This window comes from Netta rufina (assembly GCF_964035555.1).
Source record: "Netta rufina genome assembly, chromosome: 2".
In the NCBI taxonomy this organism is placed as follows: Eukaryota; Metazoa; Chordata; class Aves; order Anseriformes; family Anatidae; genus Netta; species Netta rufina.
Window position 1 is genome coordinate 25,044,815 of NC_140124.1, and position 22,445 is coordinate 25,067,259.

General features: G+C 38.6%; 1 protein-coding gene across 1 annotated transcript; it reads right to left on the reverse strand.

The window, feature by feature from the left end:
* Positions 1 to 651: 651 nt before the first annotated feature.
* Positions 652 to 21,930, reverse strand: HEPACAM2 (HEPACAM family member 2; the record flags this gene model as incomplete). Its single annotated transcript, XM_084281910.1, has 9 exons — positions 652 to 777; positions 3,517 to 3,590; positions 4,229 to 4,266; positions 4,390 to 4,414; positions 4,501 to 4,626; positions 9,339 to 9,635; positions 15,097 to 15,381; positions 16,262 to 16,612; positions 21,861 to 21,930. The coding sequence occupies 9 exons, from the start codon at positions 21,928 to 21,930 to the stop codon at positions 652 to 654; spliced, it is 1,392 nt and encodes a 463-aa protein (XP_084138036.1).
* Between the last annotated feature and the right edge of the window lie 515 nt (positions 21,931 to 22,445).

Below are 22,445 nucleotides of genomic sequence, written 5' to 3' on the forward strand. Positions count from 1 at the left end.
GCTGGTAATTAACTCAGCAAAGGCATTTTCCTGGACTTCCAGGCCATGGTACTGCAGAACAATACTTATTTTGCTCTAAAACATTAGTTAAAATCAGTTAATTAGTTAAGACATCAGCTACTCAGATAATGGAGCATTGCCTGTCAGTACTTCAGTGATGATTGCAAACAACCCTTGGTCATTGACCACCTGGCCAGTTTCAACAGTGCAAAAATACCCTAACTCTTCTTGGCACATGACTGGCATGTCTGGAAGCTGGGCTGCCAATTAAACTGCCTCAATTAAAGATGTAACCTGCTCGGTGGGAAGTGCTGAGATCTCAGTGCTGTCAAACTGTAGCTACCCTCTTAAAGCATTTTGGAATTTCCCCTTGAAATTGTGTTTAAAGGTCTTAGCTTTTGTTCTTCATGCTTCGATAAATGTGGCATGATGAAATGGAAGGTTGGAGTCTGGAGGTAAAGTGGAAGTTGTATAGGAATTGTATAGGATTGTATAGGAAATGGTGGAAGAACTGATGTAGCTCACATCTTTTTGTTTCCTTACCCCTTTCACTGGAATCAAACACCAGCCACCAATATGTGAATTGGTCTGTCTCAAACATATGCAGAAATCCTTGTCTTTGAGCTACCACGAGTGCACACAGGCTTTAACTTACTGTTGATGGTCCTGCTGCTGCTGCTGCTGCTGCTCGGGAATATGCTGAATAACTTCATAAACTGTACTAAGCATATCCTGGCCTGGGACAGTGGCAGGGCCAGGAAGAGATTGACTTGAAACCTAAAAGTAGCAAAGAGTGTTTCTGCTGTAATTACAAATGAGAAAAGGTTCAACAGAAATGAAACGGTAGTGTAACTTCTCTCTCTCTCACACTTTAACAACAGATCATCCCTTCTCCATCAAAATTTTGGGCATGGATTTAACAATTTATTAGTTCACATTTCATTCTGGGTAAATTTTCATCATGTTTATAGTAATGCAAACAAAAGTCAGTTAGGATCTAAGAAGATTTAGAATGCAGCTTTTGCATTTAATATAACAACTATTTTATATTATTATTCCACAAGTCAAGGAAGGAAAATTTAATAACAGAAGATGGAAGTAGGAGAATAGATAGTAAAAAATTAGAAAATATTTAGGGAAAAGGCTCAGTATAGTACTCCCACCATCATGTTAAAGTGAGAGAAATTCTCTCTAACTGTGAGAAATTTTCATTAAAAAAGTAAAACAAAATTTTCCAACATGTTATGTATATAAATCACTTCTTATGCCAACACACCTAGACTCATAATCCATAAGGATTTCTTTCCATATCCAACCTCCAGTTCTTCATTATTTCCAATTTCTTATTTTTCCATTTTTTGCTGACTAAAATGAATCAGTGGATCAAATGCTGACTATATCTGCAATGTCACAAATCTGAGTAGCTAAACCAGCGGAGCTTCTCCTGTTTCCTGAAATTGTGCTGCATATTAGAATGGATATAAGTACTTGTAAATCCACTCTGCTGTGGTCACCTCTCCTCCCTGACTTACTAAGGCTCTGATTCTGCAAGATACTTAAGCAGTGATCTGACTTTGTGATACGATCAGCCCTAGGGATATCAGAGGCTTCTCAGGGCTGGTATGATTTAGGTTCTGAATTCTGAATTCTGTGTTTGCTAAGCCTCTTATTGTCACAAGCATTCACAGACCCAGTTTGGCCCCTCCATTTTCTAAAAGCTTTCTATTGCTGGTGCTGTAAAATTCTGTTCTTACACTGACTTTTACTATAGCAGTCTAGCTCTTGAGTGCCTATGTCAATCGTCTAACCCCAACAGAGAAAAGGGTTTATTACCTGTGGTTGTTTTTGTAATACATCATGTATGGAGAGAAATAATTATAAAAACAAAATAGCCTTGACTATCGATGAGCCCCTACATGATCATGTTTAAGAGCTGTCCCTTACCTGACCATCCTGATGCTTTCCAAATGCACAAGACTACTGCCAGAAATTTTCCCCAACAAAGGGAAAGTTCTTGTACTTCCTTCAAGTTTCAGACTGTTGTCCCTAAATTCTGTAGGCTGATTTCTTCGTTTTCTTTGTCATTTTGCTAGAATCACTGAACCACAGGATCATAGAATGGCTTGGGTTGGAAGGGATGTTAAAGATCATCCAGTTCCAGCCCCCTGCCATGGGCAGGGACACCTCCCACCAGACCAGGTTGCTCAAAGCCCCATCCAGCCTGGCCTTGAACACTTCCAGGGATGGGGCATCCACAACATCTCTGGGCTGCCTGTGCCAGTGCCTCACCACCCTCAGAGTAAAGAATGTCCTCCTAGTATCTAATCTAAATCTCCCCTCATTTAGTTTAAAAGCATTCCCTCTTGTCCCATCATTATCTGCTCAAGTAAAAGCTTGTTCATCTTTTTTATAAGCCTGCTTTAAGTAAAGAAAAGCTGCAATAAGTTTACCCTGGAACTTTCTCTTCTTCAGGCTGAACAGCCCCAGCTCTCTCAGGCTGTCTTCATAGGAGAGATGCTCCAGCCCTCTGATCATCTTCATGACCCTTTTCTGGTCCCCCTTTAACAGCCCCACACCCTTCTTGTTCTGGGGGTCCCAGACCTGGATGCAGCACTCCATGTGAGGTCTCACAAGGGCAGAGCAGAGGGGGACAATCACCTCTGTCTTCTGCTGGCCACTCCTCTCTTCATGCAGCCCAGCGCACAGTTGGCCTTCTGGGCTGCAAGCACACACTGCTGGCTCATGTTGAGCTTCTCGTCCACCAGAACCCCCAAGTCCTTCTCTGTAGGGCTGCTCTCAATGAGTTCTTCTCCCAGCCTCCTCATTCACTTGGGATTGCCCCAACCCAGGTACAGCACCTTGTACTTGGTCTTGTTGAACTTCAGCAGGTTCACTTGGGCCTATTTTTCTAGCTTATCCATCTTACACCACAGCAGAATAATGGTCAATGCACAGACACAGTGCAAAGAAATAGCATACGTAGTAGAGATTTTTTCTGCCAGCAAAATGCCTGTGCTTAAGTCCTCCCTTGCAATACATGAAACTACCAAAAGAATTCTTAAAACATGTAACTGAGATTTATTTTGTATATATTTACAAACAATACTTTAAATATCTCTTGAGGCTTTTCTGCACTGTCAAAGTTGTATGTTGTGTGAGCAACAGTACAGAGACAAGGGAGAATGGTTCACTGTTACTCATCTACGCAACACTGGTTCACTGTTACTCATCTACCCAACACTAGTGATATTCTTTTACCATAGGGTAACTGAACTGACATTGTTCCATGTAGAGTTTGGTTAGTTCCCTCCTGCACCATGATGATACATGTACTGAACTGAAAACTTAGTAAAGAGAAAGAGAAAGCACTGAGTAAGCAATAGTTATGAACAGGGTGTCATAAAAACAACTATGAAAACCAACAGAAATGAACTGGCAAAAGGATTTTAGTGCTGACATTTAGTACTCCTAAAGAAATAGAAAAAAAATATCAGTTTGCAACATAAAGTCACATACCCTAGAACCACTGGCATGATCAGGAATAGCAACAAATTCATAGATCCCAAAATCATCCAATGCACTTTCATGTCCTGAAGTTAAAATGAACAAACATGAAAAACATGTCAAGATGTAATATGAATCCGGAATAGACAGTTTAAATATGGATGGGAAAACTCATTTGGCCTAATTTCAAAATAAAACCAAAACAACAAACAGCTGAATATTGGATATTTGGTCTACTTTAAACCACTTTAAACCACTGAGCTGGCATGGAGCCAGGCAGGGCAGCTGCACCACCGGTGTGCACACTGCTTGGTGATCCCCAGGGCCTCGGACCAAGAGCAGAGCCTCCAGCTGAGCTCAGGTATCTGCCTGAGCATGGCTCTTGTGCAGTGGAGTTCTATGATACAAGCCCAATTATATTTCATTATGATCTCAAGATTGTGGTATTGCTTGGTGCCATCAGCATTCAGAAGTTTAGCTTTAATTTACCTGAACAGCTTGAGTTCAAGCCAGCAGGATGCATACTGGTGTGAACTCTACATGAGTTAAACCCATGCTGACCTGTTCTCCTTTTGCTTTTATCCTAAGAAAGCTAAAACAGAGGTGTACAGCCCAAGCTAAATGTAGATCCCTTCCTTTCCTTGTTTCTTTTTGTATGTAGAGATGCTATTTTTCAGTAAGAATGGATTTGACCTTATGCTCACACTTCTTTCATTAGCGTTACCTGAAAATGTCTGTGCCTTTCTGTAATCAGCCTCTGGCCTAAAAAACATAAACACGCTTTTTAATTTGATGTCACAAGCCAAGGAGAGAAAATTAATATGAAAAAGTGTAATTCTTGTAATGGAGTGGATTTCAAAACCAAAAAAAATATTCTTTTTGTACCTGCTCTGCAGCTTCTGTCGTATCACTGAAAAGAAGAGAAAACAGAAAAAATCATTCTTTATGTTCTAATATTTCAGAAGAATAGCCAGAACATGCTTAACTTTTACATACCTTTATGTGGCTGATACCTTTTCCATATGAACAGAAAGACCATAACTAGGATCAAAAATAATGAAATTCCAGTTATTACTGCAAGAGATGACAAAGATTTTCCTTTCTGGGCCAGCTTTTCCAATCCTGTATCAAAGAAGATGTGTACCACATTTAGTCTCCTGTTCTGTCCAAAGTGATATTCCAACAATGAAAAATGCATCTTTATAAATTCATAAAAAGCTAGTATATAGGTATGAAATAGATATAAATGTTAGGTTCCTGTGAATTGGTAACGATTCCCCACAAATCACCTAAACTGGGAAAGGAATTACATGCATACCAGAAAAGAGTCCAGAAAAGAATGGTACCTAGAGCTAAATGAAGGTCAGTCAACATAATCCAGGAATTAGAGCATCACAAAAAGTAAATGAATGTATTCTGGTCTTAGCAACAGAGACTCTGAACTGCAAAGAAAACAGGTGACAGAACCTGTAGGTACTCAGGAAATCACGGGTGAACCAGGAGCAAGGATGAGGTCTCCACAGTGATTCCATCACTGTGGATTAACAGCAAACCCTCTCCTCTGCAGGTTGTTGTTATAGGGTATGGATTTCCACTCTGCCAGGCCAACAGACATGTCAAACAAATCACGAGGTAGATAGTTTTTTCTTCTTCTAATAAAAATGCAGTCAGCTGGTTGTGTTTGTGTCAGACTGTGTTAGGAAACAGCAGGAGACTATCATGCTTTCAAAGCACTCTATTTGCAAGCCAAGACTGGAAAGTGGTAGCTTCCAAAACTGGCTTTCCAAAATGCAATGAACGCCATCCTGTCCCACACGGGAGTCCTGCAGGGTGTGTTTAGAGTCAGCAGAGCTGCGACAATTTCACATACACACAATTATATGCCTCCCTGGTATATTTTACTCTCTGATAGAGCAGCACGCATTTGGCTGGATGGTAGGGCAGATCCTCCCTCCTGGCACTGCAACAGACAGAAGGCAAAAAGCTGACATATTTCTAGAGCTAAGGGGTGAGGTATCTGACTGTGCATGGCTCTTGGGCAGGGGAGCTCTATGATAAAATTGTGCACACCTCAGAAATTTGTAAGGTAGCTGTGGGCTGCACAGCATTTGAGTTGGCATTCAGACATCTGTGTCAGAGCCACCTCAATGGCATGTGGTGTGTCAGATGCGTTGCATCTTCTCATGGGGACCATAAATGAGTATCTTTCCCTCTGCTTCAGTGTTTGGCTTTCAGTGGATCAGCACAGGTTCCTGTTCATATCAAAGTGCCTACAGATGAAGCTGCTGTTCCTCTCCCTGTAGGTTATTAGGTCTTTGTGAATGGCTGGAGCCAGCACCTTGTATCTAACCAGCAGTCCTTGTGTTGTGTACATTTTCTACTTCATGCATGAAAAGATAATATGCTGGTCACCAGCACAACTGCTATTCATCTCTCAGGTTGTCTGCCCTTACTTAAATAAATAAAATGAAATGTCTCCTAAAGTGTAAATATCACAAAGGTAGTGGTGTGCAGGCAACAACACTGCAGAAACCATGTTTGATAGTGCCAAAGTTTGATTGGCTTTGCTAATAGAATAAAGAATTATAATTACAGTGATCAAGCAAGCAATTCCTAGACTGAAAACTATCAGGTGAATACAGAGCAGCTGGGGAAAAAACAAACCAGTGAAGATTATGTATAGCTGGAGTAGCACAGACTCAATGCTTTATGACAACTGATGGCTTCATCCATCCCACACTTGAGGTTGTTCAATATGCAGGAGACTGTGGGATAATTTTTGCTAATATGGCATTGCTAGCTCATTGAAGGAAGAAGACAAAATTGTCCAGGGGGCTTGCTGTGGGACCAAAGGTTAAGACAACAATATCTGTAACTCAACACAACCGCCCTCCTATCGTAGGGCTGCATACACCTCTCTTTTCCTCTGTTTATTCTTCATCTGCAACCCCTCAATATAGATACTTCTTTCAAGTAGTTTGTGCTGGATGGGAGGGAAATCATCCCAGCTGTAGGAGCTGCATAGTAGGAGGGACTAACTGAACTACTGGAGCTTTTTCTAAAGGTTTTTACATCACTGACAGTCTGGTTATTTATCAAATCCCCTCAGAATCTAATAAATTATGTTTGCTTGTATTCATGCCCATATAGATAAATGGGATTTCTTTCCTTTTTCGGAGATACACATTAGCAGAACTTTTCCAGCAATATTTACTGATACAGCACAAGCAGAATATATACAATTAAATACACAAAAATATGTTGAAAACACCTACATAGAACTTGCAAAGACAGGAATTTGAAAGTTTGGAAATGCCAAGCATAGTTGCTTGTGCAGTCATAATTCCCACCTCTTGCTCTGAATGGTGTAGAATTTGTTAAATTAGAAGCCATGCCACAGTCCATACATGTGAATTAATGCTGTGTATTTGCCAGTGCCAGCTTTATTAACACAATTCAAATGTGCATTATTTAGCTGTATGTATTTCCACCTATGAACTCCTGTACAGAGCCAGCATCTACTCACGTTACATAACTCACTGCCATTGTGCTGGCTTTGGGTGCACTGAGACGTTTTGGCTATTGCATGGATGAAATGTGTGGATTTCCAACAAGATGCATCCCAAATGTTCAGGAAAATAAATCTCTGCAAATTCACCATTTTTTTTAATTATTATTCTTTCAATATACCTCTTTCATCAAGAAAGAAACAAACAAACAAACAAAAAAGAACTTGAAAAGACAGATGAGTCCTTAAAATCCTTTTTCAAAATAATTATTTTAAATTTAGACTCAATAAATCTCATATCCACAAGCACATTTGTGCAGAAAACAAAGAAGTGGTCTTTGCATGCATTTAACACTCAAACTGACTCAGTTTGAGGAGTGAGAAATGACTTGTGTATGTAATGAGATAGATCCTACTATTTTAAAACCTAACTAGTCTTGGCCAAAACCAGACTGTGGTTAGTGCACTTTTTTGATATAATTGTAATTTATTAATAAAATTGTTAATGATTTTTTGCATTAATTAGGCAGCTGTTACTAGTGCCGTAGAGGTGAGTTTCAATCTGAAACTAAGGTTGGACTGCAAGCTCTTCCAAGCCATTGATGTTCCTATTGCTGCTTAAATGGCATTTCCAGTGTTTTGAAAGGCACAGTCCAGGCTCTGTACCTAGGATTATAGGAAGAGGGAAAAGGCACATGGAAGAGAATTCATAGTATTTGTTTAATCCTATAAAATTTCTGTTAGTTCTGTAAATTCTGTTAAGCAGAATTTAGCCTGAGCAGGGTCACTGAGGTTTAGTCTGGTGGGTGAATTCATACCTTTTATGTTCAATCAGTGCTGCACTGCAACAGGTGGGCTCAACATCTGGATTTAGTGCTATCTGAATAAATATTTTTCAAGAAGAAATATCTGTAGAGGGGGGATTTTTTCCCCCAAATACACAGGATAAAATAGTTTTGAAAACTTTGTTTATGTAAAATATTTGTCAGTTAGGAAATGTATGTTTTTAAGTGCAACTAAACATTAAGTTCTGGATTTTTCCTTTCTTTTGGGGCTATAAAAGGAAATCTCAGCTGAATTTCTTATTTCTTACTGATGAATATACCATACAGCTTACATGAACTTCCTGGGGAAATGTCTTTCTTATTTCTAATGACACATAGGTCTGTTCACATTTTCTTTCTCCACTAACTGTAACATTTAAAATGCAGCATTCTCATTGCAAAATTGCAACCTGTCTTCCTTTCAGCATACTTAACCCCAAGGATTTGTGATGATTACATACCAGCTTGAATAATGGACATCTGCTCACCTTGTTTACCTTACTAACAAATGGCTGAGCTCTTTGTTCTGCACAAGCAAAATTGCTCTGTTAAATTTTCTAAACTGCAATTGATTACATCTTTTTTGAACAGTAATAGCACATGGTCCTTATCTGAAAACACTTGTATTGATCCTTATTAATAAGAGTTATCAGAGTTCCTCAGTATCTTATTCTTAGCTGTGTGCTTCTGGAGTTTTCCTTAAAATATGCTTTGTTGCTCTTTAAAACAATCTGATGCAGGAACTGAAGTTATAAATTACAGGAAACAAAGGGGATGTGCTCAGCGGAACATAGTAGACAGTTCATAGATTGTTAAATACAAAAGCAAAATGTTTTTTACAAGCAGATTGTAATTCATTCATCATCACAGCTTGCATTATCACCATATGCTAAACTGAGGTTCTTATAATACCTATCTCCTCACACTGGGAAGATATTAAAGACCCTCACTGCTATTAGTCTGTGACTGATCACTTTAGCCTGTGAGGTGATTGAGACTCTCCCATGTACTGACCACCACGGGTCCCCAGGGCTCAAAACTCCTGAAAGGCAGAGAATGAGACAGTGAGCTTTGGACAAAATCTGCCCTTGGCAGGAAAGGCCAACCCTGGCACCCAGCAGATTTTTGCAATATTTTCTCCATTTATTGTTATCATTTTTAAAAGCACAAAGTAAGAAACATAGTAAGAAACATATAATTCTGACATGGTAGTTGGTCATGATGAGGTTTGCCTACTAAGGAAGTTTTTCTACTCATGGGATAAAGCTCCAAATGTATTTGGAGTATCAAACTGCCACAAAACTTCAGTATCTCAGGGGGTCTTGTCCCATGCTCTGACACACTGTGAGTAAAACCTTGATCCCATTGAATGGCCCAAATCCCTTTAACTACATTGTTAGAAAGACCTCCCTTCACATGTATATTCTCTCTGTAAGAACTTTTTCCTCATGTTGACACTCTCTTCAGATGCTATAGTTACAGCAAGGAACCAATGTTCTTACCTGCAGAAGTAATGATCACCGTGAAGTGAGTTTCATCTCGTCTTCCAGTCGCGTTGTTGAAAGCACGGCACATGTAATCTATTGTCTTCTGGGACACTTTATCAGATACCACTTCCAGGTGAGGTCCGTATTTGATTACTTGAGTGGTGTTGTCATCCCTTTGAATCCATGAGTAAGTATTTGGTGGATTTGAATCTGCTGAGCAGTCAAACAGGATAGCTTCCCCTATGTCAACTGTGAACACTGCCCCTACATTCAGACCTTTGTCTGACTTAACTCTGAGTCCGTAAGGTCCATCTGCATTGAAAAAGAAAAAAGAAAACATTGTGGAAAAATTAAAATAGAAGTACACATTTAAACTTTAGGTAAAAGCATATCTTTAAACTTGGAATCTTTAAACTGGACTAGTCTTTAGGATGGCTGTCATTAGATTAAATTATTTCAATTAAAAGGCTTTCAGTTCAATAATTTGATCTTTACCAGGTTTATCTCAGACTACACCCGCTTAATGCTGATCTAATCACTGTTCAGGGAAACAGCGCAGGTCTATGCCTTGTTCAGTACCACAAAAATAATGAGAACTGATCACAGTTGGAAAAGTTGTGAAGTAAAGGAGCAATTTTTCATGTGCATGCTAGACCTTTTCTACTCAAATGCCAAAGTTATTGGTATTTGTAATCTCTCTGCATATCTAAAGGTGAATAAAATAGCTTTGAAATACATAAATAGTCACTGTAATACTCAGCAGTATAATAATTATTTGCACAACTATCTTAAAGGTATACTTTAGAGTGGGGTGTGCCCTAGATAACTTCATAAAATGTTTTCAATAAATGACTGCTAAAATAAATGTTAACCTTCCCCTATTTTAGTATGTTTCTAGTGCTTTGACATTTAGGTTTCTTTCGAGAGCAAACCCTTGCACCTTACAAGACAGATAGATTTCTGAATATAGTTAGAAGAGACATATTGTCCAGCTGACATGTGCTTATTACGTAATTGAGCAGCTAAGTATTTTTAGGGTAATCTTCAGAAGAAAATGGGAAAGTAAACAATATATTTAAATATCGTAAGTATAATTCCCAGGCTATTTTTAATAGATCATTTAGGAACTTTTTTTTTTTTTTTTCCCCATCTTTACATGTTAAAACCTATTTTTACAAGGATCTGGGTGTAGAAAATAATGTAGAGGATAAAAAATAAATTTAGTTAAATTACTTATTAAATTAATTTTTCCAGTCAAAAGAACTAATTATTTTAATGTTGATAATTCCTGAAGGGCTTCCATGTGCAATCAAAACATACAGACCTACTACTGACAGATGCTAAAAGAAGCCAAAAGACATTATGCAGTATCATAGAAAAGTTCACCGAGGACAGCATAGCAAGAAGACAGGTAAGTCAATATTATGTCCATTTTAATGTAATCAAGTAATACTTCCACGTTCCTATGGTTGTCTGGAAGTATTAAATAATGTAGCTGGTTTTGAATGTGAAACTTGTTGTCATATGAAGATGAACGCTGGCTTCTTTCAGACTCTATTTCTTATCAGGAAATTCAGGCTAATGTTAGATTTACTGGTAACATGTATCACAGAATCACAGAATCACAGAATTGTCTAGGTTGGAAGAGACCTCCAAGATCACCGAGTCCAACCTCTGACCTAACACGAACAAGTCCTTCACTAAACCATATCACTAAGCTCTACATCTAAACGTCTTTTAAAGACCTCCAGGGATGGTGACTCAACCACTTCCCCAGGCAGCCCACTTCAATGCCTAACATCCCTTTCGGTAAAGAAGTTCTTCCTAATATCCAACCTCAACCTCCCCTGGCGCAACTTTAGCCCATTCCCCCTTGTCCTGTATGCTTCTATTTATTCTCTGTCTTGTTTTATGAGAGTGGCCTCTTCAAGAGCACATAGCAAGCTGCACACAGGCTGTTTCAGGTGTGCTTTTGTGGTTTTCTTTCCCTATTTGTGGAGGTTTTGGAAAGAGAATGGACACTATGACAACACAACCTGAATTTTTTCAAATTTTAACTATATCTTCATATTTTACAACTTACAGTTGTCAAGATCTCTATTTTTTCTACTTATGTCTTAGTGGTAAGATTTTTGCAGTCTCATTTTAAGGAAGACCCAGCATCGTGTGATATTTTGTTGGGCCACATAATACAGATCCACATCAGAATGAATTAGCTCTGCTCTTACCTACACCACAGGTGCCACAGAGAAGAACCAAGGCATTTCAAAAAACCTAGCATCTGAGATGAAGGGCTCCTTGTTCACAGGCTCCATAACTCCCGAATCATTTGCTTTACTGTACCCAAGCATCACTTCAAGCTATGATAAATACTTCTGGGAATTGCAAACCTGTCACCATTACTTTAGTGTGGCTGAGTGCACCCCGACTGAAGATTTCTGTGTGTGCGGTGCCCAGTCACCACACTGGGCACCACACACCGGGACTTGCCCCTTGCTTTTTTGTATGGGAAAGGAGAGGGACATAAAGAACTTTAACTTTTTTATAAACAAAACTAAAATCCCTCACATTATTTATAGGAAAGAGTATGCTTTTTTTTTTTTTTTTTTTTACTTTTCAGAGTGATTCAGTGATTTCTCCTATCCAACCATTCTTTCTGCTATTAGCTTTTATTTTCACTGATAATATAACCTCTGGCATATGTAAACAGAGATTAATGGTAAGAATAGCTGACAGGCCTCTCTGCTCCCTCCTTATAGTGGGAGACTGCTGCAGTCTGCAAAAGAATCAGGACTGAGTTCTGCTTTTGTACCAGTGCCATAGCAGTGCAGCGCACACAGCTGGCACTAACGCAGGACCACACTTTGGTATGAAAGCTGCAAATCAAAAGAAACAATGATTAAAAACTCTGACAACTGCTGTTGCAAAACAAACAAACAAACAAACAAACAAAATGAAATAGTCAAATATTGTCAAGGTCTGAAAAGCAGCTTCACCTCAGTGAAGTCCATCCTTGAAGAAGTTACCATCAGATAATCCTTCAGAGTTTGGATCAGACGGTTGCCTCTCCTGGACTTTGCATACATCACTGTGATTCCTAAAGACTAGGCAGCTGAGGGGCATATGCAGCTTCAACTATGATTCTGATAAGCAAATAATCAGCATTCTCCTTTCTGAGACTAAATATAGTCTGGCTTCTGGAAGTCCAAAGGAATGAAATCCCAGTTGCTCTATTAACTTCAACTCTATCACAGCAATACAGCTGTTCCTGTTGCAGCCTCCATGACAACAGTTTCTTCTTCTTCTCTTGAAATAACTTTTTTTTTTTTTTCTGGATCAAGCTACTGCAATTGCAATTGTTCTGTGGTGCATTATCATAACAGAGAAGTGGGAAAATATTAATGAGCAATGAAGAACGAAAACAACTTTTGATTCTCAGTAAAAACAAAACAAAGCAAACCAAACCAAACCATAATGCCTGCCTTCATGGATCACCCAGTTCTACTTCTTTCCTGTTTCATTCTCAACAGAAACAAGCCTCTCATCTCAGTGCAGCTAGTTAACTAAATGACTTGTAAAATAATAAATCACCTGTTCTGGGCAACAATTTACTGCTCTGTGGGAATATTTCCAATTGCTCCTATCTCCACGAGACTGTTGTAGTTTCTAAGCAGATGGCAGGTATTTACTGTGAGTGACCTTTTTTTTTTATCACTTACAGTAACTCCCCCGCAGCAATGACATATGGCACATGGGGATCCTGGGGCCTATCCCAGAGTGTTATTGACAACTGCTGGGTGGAAGACAAACCACCTCTGCAGGCAGAGGTTGGACAGGATTACGGGATTTGGTATAGCTCAGGAAGGAAGGCCCCAATTCCCATCACAAATTTGGATGTAGATAGTAGTGCAAGCATTGCAGCCTTTCAGTATTGCATTATTTTCTCTTTATATATATATATATTTCATATTTTAAGTTACACACAAAGAAAACCCTTGATTCTGATGAAACAAAAAGTATATTCTGAAAACATTACTACTTATATGATAAGAATGGAATGAACAGACAGTGCCACAGATTAACACAGCAGTCAGAAAAGTGGCAACAGTGCATTTGCAGCTTGCTTAGAGGTCATTTAAATAAACATCTTAAAGGAACACCATTACAAACCCTTAAAAATATTTCATAGCAGTGTCCTGCAAGCAATGATGGCCAAACGTGAGGCTATCATAGCCTGCTCTTCATGGCCTATTACAACTTTTATTTTGTGATGTTATTCATCTATTTTAGATCCTGATGTCTGTGTACATAGCCACAGACACTTAAATGATAACTTTTGACTGAAGAGGTTACTCACATGACTAGCTAAGCAGTTGAGTATTGACAGGATCATGAAATTGGGTTACCAGATCTTCAGAACAGGAATGTCCAAGTGGGCAGTGGTCTTATCATCACAACTATGGTCTACAATTAACTTGTTGAAAAGTTACCTTTCACAGAGATGAGGTGCACTGAAGAATAAGGTATATTTGCAAAGAGACTTATTTTCTTTATCAAGCTAATATGGCTGAAAAAATTATAGCTGGGTTTCCGGTACAGAAATATCTCATTGTATAAAACAGACAGTTTCAAAATATGCAGAAGATGGGCACTCTTTCTGGGCTTCAGATTTTCCTTAATTGTAGACTAATTGTAGAGACTGCCTAAAAATCTCATTTCACTTACAGTAAACCATTACAGTTTCCACAGCTGCTGCTTCTTGGAGAACCTATGCAAATCAACAGTAACAGCAACAAAATAATAAATGGATTTGAACTGAAACCTAAAGTGTCTCCGAACTTTGTAAGGATCAGTATGGGATCTTAAATGACACAAAAGAAACCTTGGGACTGTAGGACTGAAAGGGATGTTTTGTACCACTGAGGTCAGCCTTCCACTACAGTAAACTCTCACAGTACAGAATCCCATTCATTCATTTGTCAATCCACGGCAATAGCAATGTGCACAGCTCTTGCAGAACCTCCTTACTACAACAGCTAGAAAACATCTATCTTCCAGTCAAAATATAAGGTTACACAAGTAAACTTCATTGATATACTCCCAGTCTTTATGCTGACATCATTAATGAAAGTGTTAAACAGGACTGGGCTTAAAATTATCTTGAGGAAATATTGAATCATAGAATGGTTTGGGTTGGGAGGGACCTGAAAGATCACCCAGTTCCAACTCCCTGCCATGAGCAGGGACACCTCCCACCAGACCAGTTTGCCCAGGGCCTCATTCAGCCTGGCCTTGGAAACCTCCTGGGGCATCCACAGATTCTCTGGGCAGCCTGTGCCAGCGCCTCACCACCCTCATTGTGGAGAATTTCCTCCTAACTTCTAAACTAAATCTCCCCTCTTTTAGTTTAAAACCATTCTAACTTATTCTATCACCACACCCCCTGACAAAGAGTCCCTCCCCAGCTTTTGTGTTGGTCCCCTTTAGGTACTGGCAGGCCACCATAAGGTCTCTCTGAAGCTTTCTCTTCTCCAGGCTGAACATTCCCAACTCCCTCAGCCTGTCTTCATAGGAGAGGTGCTCCAGCCCCCTGGTTACCCTTGTGGCCCTCCTCTAGACTCTTTCTAATAGGTCCTACAAACAAGCTTATTTTGAATGCAAGCTCACATATAATGTTGACTCAATAGTTTTCTGCCTCTCTTCCACAGTTAGAGGCACTCTTTCCAGCCAGATCTTTTATACAAAGGTAATTATGAATATTTCATATACTCACAATATATGGTCGGCGCAATTTGCTCACTTTCCATTGCACTGACAGGGTTGGATACCAAACAGCTGTAATTCCCAATGTCCTCTTTTACAACAGGAACAATTAAAAGTGTAGCATTGTTTGATGAAAAGATATAGTTAGGGCCAGCATGGAGAGGCTTCCCATTTTTCATCCACTGGTAAACTACCCTCGTGCCTTTTCCCACGGTACATTTTAATGTGATATTCCCCACGTACTCCACTACCCCAGAAGATGGCTCAGTCTGCACAATCGGCTGCGTGACAGGAACTATAAAATAAAGAGATATGAAGAGTTATAAAAGTGACTAGCCAGTACATTATAGTCCTCACTGCTAAGACAACGCAAACACCAGCCATCATCCTCGCCGGAAAGTATTGATATTTCAAATTGTATTTGTTAAATATGGTTAAAGGTTGAAAAAAGAATGTCATACTCTCAACTGGTGACTGTAAGAATTGTTCCAGTACTTAAACAAAACTGGACTGTTTATATTAATTGTTATGTGACAAAGGCTGCAGTTGGGTATACTGGTGTCTCCAGCTCTGGTCCCATAAGCAAATCCCTGTGGCCACAGAAAAGAAAAGAGCGCAAAGGATGACATTGCCCACAGTAAGTGACTTCCCCAACAGTGCTGCCTGCAGCTTGGCTGACACCAGGACCCACTGAAACACACTGGCAGCCCAGTGGTGAGGATGACTGCAAACTGGCATGGGCGTGGGAGTGAAATGGCAGCTGCAACTTTATCATGTTAACGTCTCATTCATTTAATTGTTTCAAGCCAAACAGCTACAGTGCTCCCTCCGTATAATCCATAAACTGCAGTTCATTGAAAATCGATATGTCCTTATCACTGATAGCATAATGGAGCCTTATTTCATATATTTGTCATATTATTTATTGGTTTCTAGATTCCTTAAATGTTTTACTTGTGATCAAGAAATATTAGTCAGTACATTAGCTTGTTTAAAGATGACTTATTGCAGCATTCTCTCCAGCAGAAGTGGAAAATAACATAACAATAATTGGCATTTATTCATGCACAGTTGGATTGAATAATGCACTATCATAACTGGATTCCAAGAACAAGTACTTGAACACTACAGAAATTTTACTTTCAAAATGAAGTTGTTACGTTTTATGAACTTACCATCAACAGCTACTTGAATCTTTTCACTGGCAGCTATTGTTCCATTTCCACGGACATTGACTTTTACAATATAGTTGCCCTCATCACTGATGCGTAATGGATTGATCATCAAAGATGCATTAGGTGGTATGAGAGTAAATTTGTGCTGATATTCCAGGTCTGGTACTACTGTCTGGTTTACAGAGCCAAGCAAGTATTTTGGGTTACTTTGAGGCCTCTCAAACAGCCAAATTATTTGAATTTCACAAGCTGTAGTGTTGAAATTGTAGTCAACAGTAAGCTGGAGAGGTTGCCCCTCAATACCATGGATAGTATGAGATGGTACTGTCAGCTTCAAGGCAGAACAAATACCTGCATAAAAATAAAAACCAAACAAATAAACAAACCCAAAACACAAATGGGAACACTGGAAGAAACAAATGAAGAATTCTCACAGAGAAAAGATTCTCAGAGTTGAAAACCTTTTTTTTTTTTTTTTTTTTTTTTTTCTTTATGGTTATGATTCAGATTTCAAGTAAGAAATGGGAAAACTCTCCTTCACTTCAGTGGAGTAGGATCTTGTTGTAGAGCTCCAGCTTTGAAATATAGGAAAAGCCAAAGCTAGAAGGATATTTATGATTTCTGGTTAATTTATTTTTTTCAGTTTTTGCAAGTTTGACGAAAATGGAGAAAGGTGAATTTACCTTAATGTTTAAAATCCTTTTACTTCCTTATACTTTCAATTTGCAGAGCTCCTATTGTCTAATAGTCTTCAACTGCAAACTCAATTTAGAGGATTTTTTTTGTGTGTGTGTTTATTCAGGGAGAACTTTATTACTGTTACTTTGCCAGTTATACTGAGAAATCAATGAAAAATCTAAGAAGGCCCTCTTTCACAGATTAGTGTGATTAAAATGACAGCAATTAGTCATCACTGTTGTCTGTACTGTACCCTTCAGACTAAATTCAAGAAAGATTACTAATCTTGTAAGAAAAAGCAAGAATTAAGGTTTTCTGTTGATATGCACAAAAGCAAAATTTCCAGTCCCCTGATGTCCTCCAAGAGTACTGCCTCCTTCAGGGTGCAAAACAGCCACCCACCCTTCAGTTAATCACCAGCTTTCCCAGACTTTATTTTAGAACCATTTTTCATCGTGTCATTCTCAGGCAGATTTACAGAACATTATTAAAACTTTGCCCTTAGGACTGTGTGATCAATTTCCATGCGAACTTTTCCACGGTACTTTCAAGCACAACAACGATGTGAAGCATTGCCATTAACGAATTGATTTCCCAACACCATTATAATTGATAAGACTTCACAGATGAGGAATTGAAGCACCGAGAAAAATAGCAGCAAAAATGTCCACTAATTTCGGATCATCAATTTGAAATATTAATGACTGTGTTTTTCAAAGCACATACAAACAGCTTTTAATATGTTTGAGATGTAACTCCTATTGACTTCAGTTGCAGCTTTGAGAGTATTAGTAATAACACGTTGATAAATCTGGTTTAAGTTATCTGTCCACCACTGTGTAGGAATGTGCTGGAAAGAGAAAGAATGTGCTTCCCAAGGACATATGTTGTGCTCACACTGTGCACCAGTTATTCTGAATATCTGTAACCAGGTAACTCTCCTGCTGCAGTACAAGTACCCTCCACCTGGACGGTATCATTGATATAATTTCCTCAGTTAGATAACAGGAAAATATAAAAATATCAATTCAGGTGAACAACATGACATTTGTATATCTTCTGGGACGAGAATCTCCAGATTTCACTGCATGGCTGTTTATGACAAGCTAATAGAGAAAACCAAAGCTGTGTATCAGGGCAGGGACATGAAAAGAGGTTGGGGGCTATAGCTGCAGCTGGGGAGTGTGTAATGCCAGTAATTAATGCTAGAGACCCTCTGGAAGGGCATGACAAGCAGCGGAGTGGGGATGTGTAGGAGAGGACTGGCTGGGGGTAGCTGGCAATGTTGTCCCTGTGGCCGAAGGTGCTGCAAAAAAACCACCTCTGAGATACTGACTGTATTGCAGGAAAAACACACATTTGCTAAGAAACCTCTGGTTGTATACCCTCTGTTCAGCAGCTACTGAGTTTTATAGTCAATGAAAAAGAGGGCTACAAAGTCTACAAAAAAAAAAAAAATGACTCATTGTGTAGCTGGCTCCCCTTTTCAGAAAGCTGAACTCAACTTCACTCAGCTTCAGAAGATGGCTTACAGCATTTCTGAAGGTATGGCAGGGAAACCAAAGGAAAACAGCTTGGTGCAGATACAGGGTAGAAAGCTATGGGGTAGAAAGCTAGGGGGTAGAAAGCATATTGCTACATGCAGATGTTGAAATCCCTTAGTAAGAAGACTCGCAAACCCACTTTCTCAGGGGCTAAAGAGAAAGCAGGCAGAGGATTTCGAGTTGCACAAACACTGAGGTGGAAAGTACATTAGAGGGTCAGCTGAGACGGGAGGAGAATGGGACAAAAAGGGAGGAAAAGTGTAGAAAACATGCAGAGAAACTTAAGTGGAGGATGCACAGGAGCATGTTAAGCACATGCTTAGCTTTTTCCAGATCATAAACCTTAAGGAGCTGAAGTACAGGAATTGAAGCCTCATGTACTACTTCTTTTAAATATATCTGTGGCCTGATTTTTTTTTTTTTTTTAATGTTGCTCAGCTCTTAGGACTAGCTAGATTCTAGTTAATGGGAGATGAGTTTTGCTGGTTATTGTAATATTTAACAGAAGTGAATTCCCTCCCTGCAAACCTTACAATGCAAATCAAACTGCTGCTGTCCATTTAAGAGAATAATTCCTCAATAATAATATCCTTCACAAAATATTTAATGTTGAAAATACATTTCATATAACCAACTAATACACTTTTTTTTTTTTTTTTTTTTTTTTTTTTATCTCTTTGAATGAAATAAGAAAGATCTCTCACAGATACCGGGAAATCTGTAAATGGTCAATTAAGAGATCTGGCCATACCCTTTCTCACTAAATGCATGACACTGCTCACTTTTGGGGTTGATTTAGCTGCCAGTAAGTGATCGTGCTGTAGGATAAGAAGCCAGTAACAGCTGCAGTAGTAATCATAAAATATATATTACCATTGATACTTCTCACAGATCTGTGCAGAAAAGGAGCAAGAAACAAACAGGTCCAGTGAGCAGGATAACTGGGGACACCAGTACAAAAGCTATCACCATCACAGAAGAAAATACAGAGAACTGTGGCTAGAAATTTTTATTTCTTCTTGGTTAAAAAATGTGGGAATAGAAACCTTAAAAAGTGTTCAGCCTGGATGCATGTAATTCATGGGGAAAAGCAGCTCCATTTAACACTATGAGCTCAGTTAGGAAATTCTTTTAGCAAAGATGGGTGAAGGTGAGGGAAGAAGCCCTGTTTCCCCCTTGCCAGCTATCCTGTCATTCATCAGGGAGTGGTTTTGGGTGATTTCAGGCTTTGCTGTCCCCTCTGGCTCTGCTGGGGTGGCTTCACAGGGAGCCATGGGCAGGTGGGAGCTCCCCACGGCCGGCAAGCTGAGCCTGAGGCTCAGAGGTGTCACTGGGCAATGGCCTTCTGTCAAAGGGCCTTACGGGAGCACTGCTGGGGGCTCCTGCTTTAACGAAGATCAAATCTTTTGCAGTCTGGAATACTGGACTAATTTTCTATGTTTTCATTTTTAGTTAAATTTATGCTGAAGACTTATGACTAAACCTTGAATTAATGTTAATAGTGAAAACAAGTTGATGTCCTTTTATGTCTTTCTCACCAAGCACAAATTCCATGTAACTCAAACTTATTCCTATAGTTTTCTAAATATACTACAATACACATCTTTCAGAGAGGATGGAATTCCCCAAAACAGGTTTTGTATAATGCCCATAAGCCAAGTGGATTGTACAAAAATGACCTCCATTTGGAGCCCAGTGTTTTGCTTCCATCTCACCCTGCTGTCATCAGTATTAGCAAGCACAACAGTATCATTATTGACACAAAACAAGGACTGCAGCTTTAGTTTAAATAAAAAACTATGACATAACTTTTGAGTTTACTGCGTAAACTGAAACCTGCTTAGCGAGGTTTTATTATTCTCTGAATTTAACATGCCCATCTCCTTGTCACAGTGAGTTTGGATTCTCAACTAAGTTTTACTTAAGTGTTCATTTAGCTCCCAAGCTCTCCAAAAACCCTCAGGTTGGTGTAAGATGTCATTCGTTATGTGGCAATAGTTTTCACACTTTTTGCAAATAAGTTCATTTGTGGAAAAAAAAAAAAAGAGTGAGAGAAATATAATGGACCAGGAAATCTGCTACTTCTCTACCCCTTATTTCTCAGGTATGCTCTTCCCAAGGTTGGCATTTTTGTCCAAGAACAAGTTCTACTGAGCTTCATTACTTGACTTGATTCTGCCCTCTGAGGTCAATGTCTTCGGTGGTCTTTGTGTCGTGCCCCCAGTGCATCGGATTTTTGTCATGACTAAAAGTACAAGGCACCCATTTCCCATAGGAGGAGAGGTTTATACCCGAGTAAGACTATCAGAAGAAACTTGCTAGTGAACAACAATGTACTCCAAAGCATTCTGTTTGCATGCCAATATCTCTCGTAGAATTTTAATCAGAAATGTCCAACAAAGTAATAATGTAGATAAAGAAGTGAATATTCACCATATTCTTATTGAAAGGGTTTTTCAGTTTTAAAGAAGTCTGATACTCTTCATAAGAAAGTGCAATTGTTATGAAGCCAAAGCTCTTGACAAAGTGTTTAGCTCAAAATCAAGGAAACTAGGTGACTGTATATGAACATAGTGAAAAAAAGAAAAAAAAAGAAAAAAGAAAAAAATTGCCCGTATTAGTAAATTAGTAAAGGACGTACTACATTTGTAATGTTATATATTACCTCTGGCGATATTTACAAAAACAATTAAATACAGAGATTTAAACTACAAGATTTTGCAGAAATACAACTTTATCTAACATTTGATCACAGGATCTTCCTGTAAAAGGGCACAGAACATCCGTTTTTTATCAAGTGCACAGATAGCAAATGTACCATTATGAAAACTGCATCCAAATATTGAATAAATGTAATGCAATGAATGTCTTGAATAAATGCAAGACATTCTTCAGTTGACTGAAAGCTTAATTTAGTTTTAGTACCAAATATGTTTAAATATTATATATAAATTTTAGGTATTAACTACAAGTCATCATAATAAACAGGAAAATACCATATCAGCTCTGTCTGAATATTATACAGTTTTAAACAGATGTGTAACATCTTCTCTGTAAAATTTGGTTCAGAACCTGTCAAGCCTTACTTGTTAAAAAGAATGCACTTTGTATATCTTACTTAATAAAACATGACAATATATTTTTCATCAGTGTGCATGTTTTATTTACATATTATGGATAGCACTATTTTTTGTCAGTTTCTAAAAGTTTTAGCTTAATTCATAAAACAGAGTAACACAATCTGATTAAAAGCTTTTAGGCTACATTCTTAAAATAATACATCTGACAATATAACAGAAATATCTTCAAATTTACGAGTATAAAAGCAAGCCACATTTCCACAATGAAAATCAAATATAATTCATACGGTCTCTTACCTACAAGCAGAAAATATATTTTGCACTGTAAGTCACAAAATAAGTTGGCTAAAGGGCTCCATGAAAGCATCCTGCCCCATACAAACACCACCTTCTTCTCAGTGCTAACTCCGAGCTTGGACCAGCAGCTGCTGGTTTATTTGCAAGGAAAATCAGCAATGAGTTAACAGGCCCTATCCTGTCCCCAGCCCTGTGTGATTTGAATATGTGTATACAAAGAACAAAGGGAGTGGAACACCTGTTAGATGAGCACCCATCTTCGTTGCCTCTGACTTTATCATAACCCTTCCCCAGGAGTCACAGTAAATATGACAGAGAATGTAATAAATGAGGTGCAGAATACAAAGTACGCCAAATTAATAAAAGTAAGTGAACGCACTGAATGTACAGGTATTAACATCCTTCAGCTATACTGTTTCATAAAAATATTATGCTGCTAGATAGCTCTTCTTATTTCAAATTAGAATTAGTATTCAGGTCTTTCTTCCTTTCTTTCTTCCTTCCTTTCTTTCTTTCTTTCTTTCTTTCTTTCTTTCTTTCTTTCTTTCTTTCTTTCTTTCTTTCTTTCTTTCTTTCTTTCTTTCT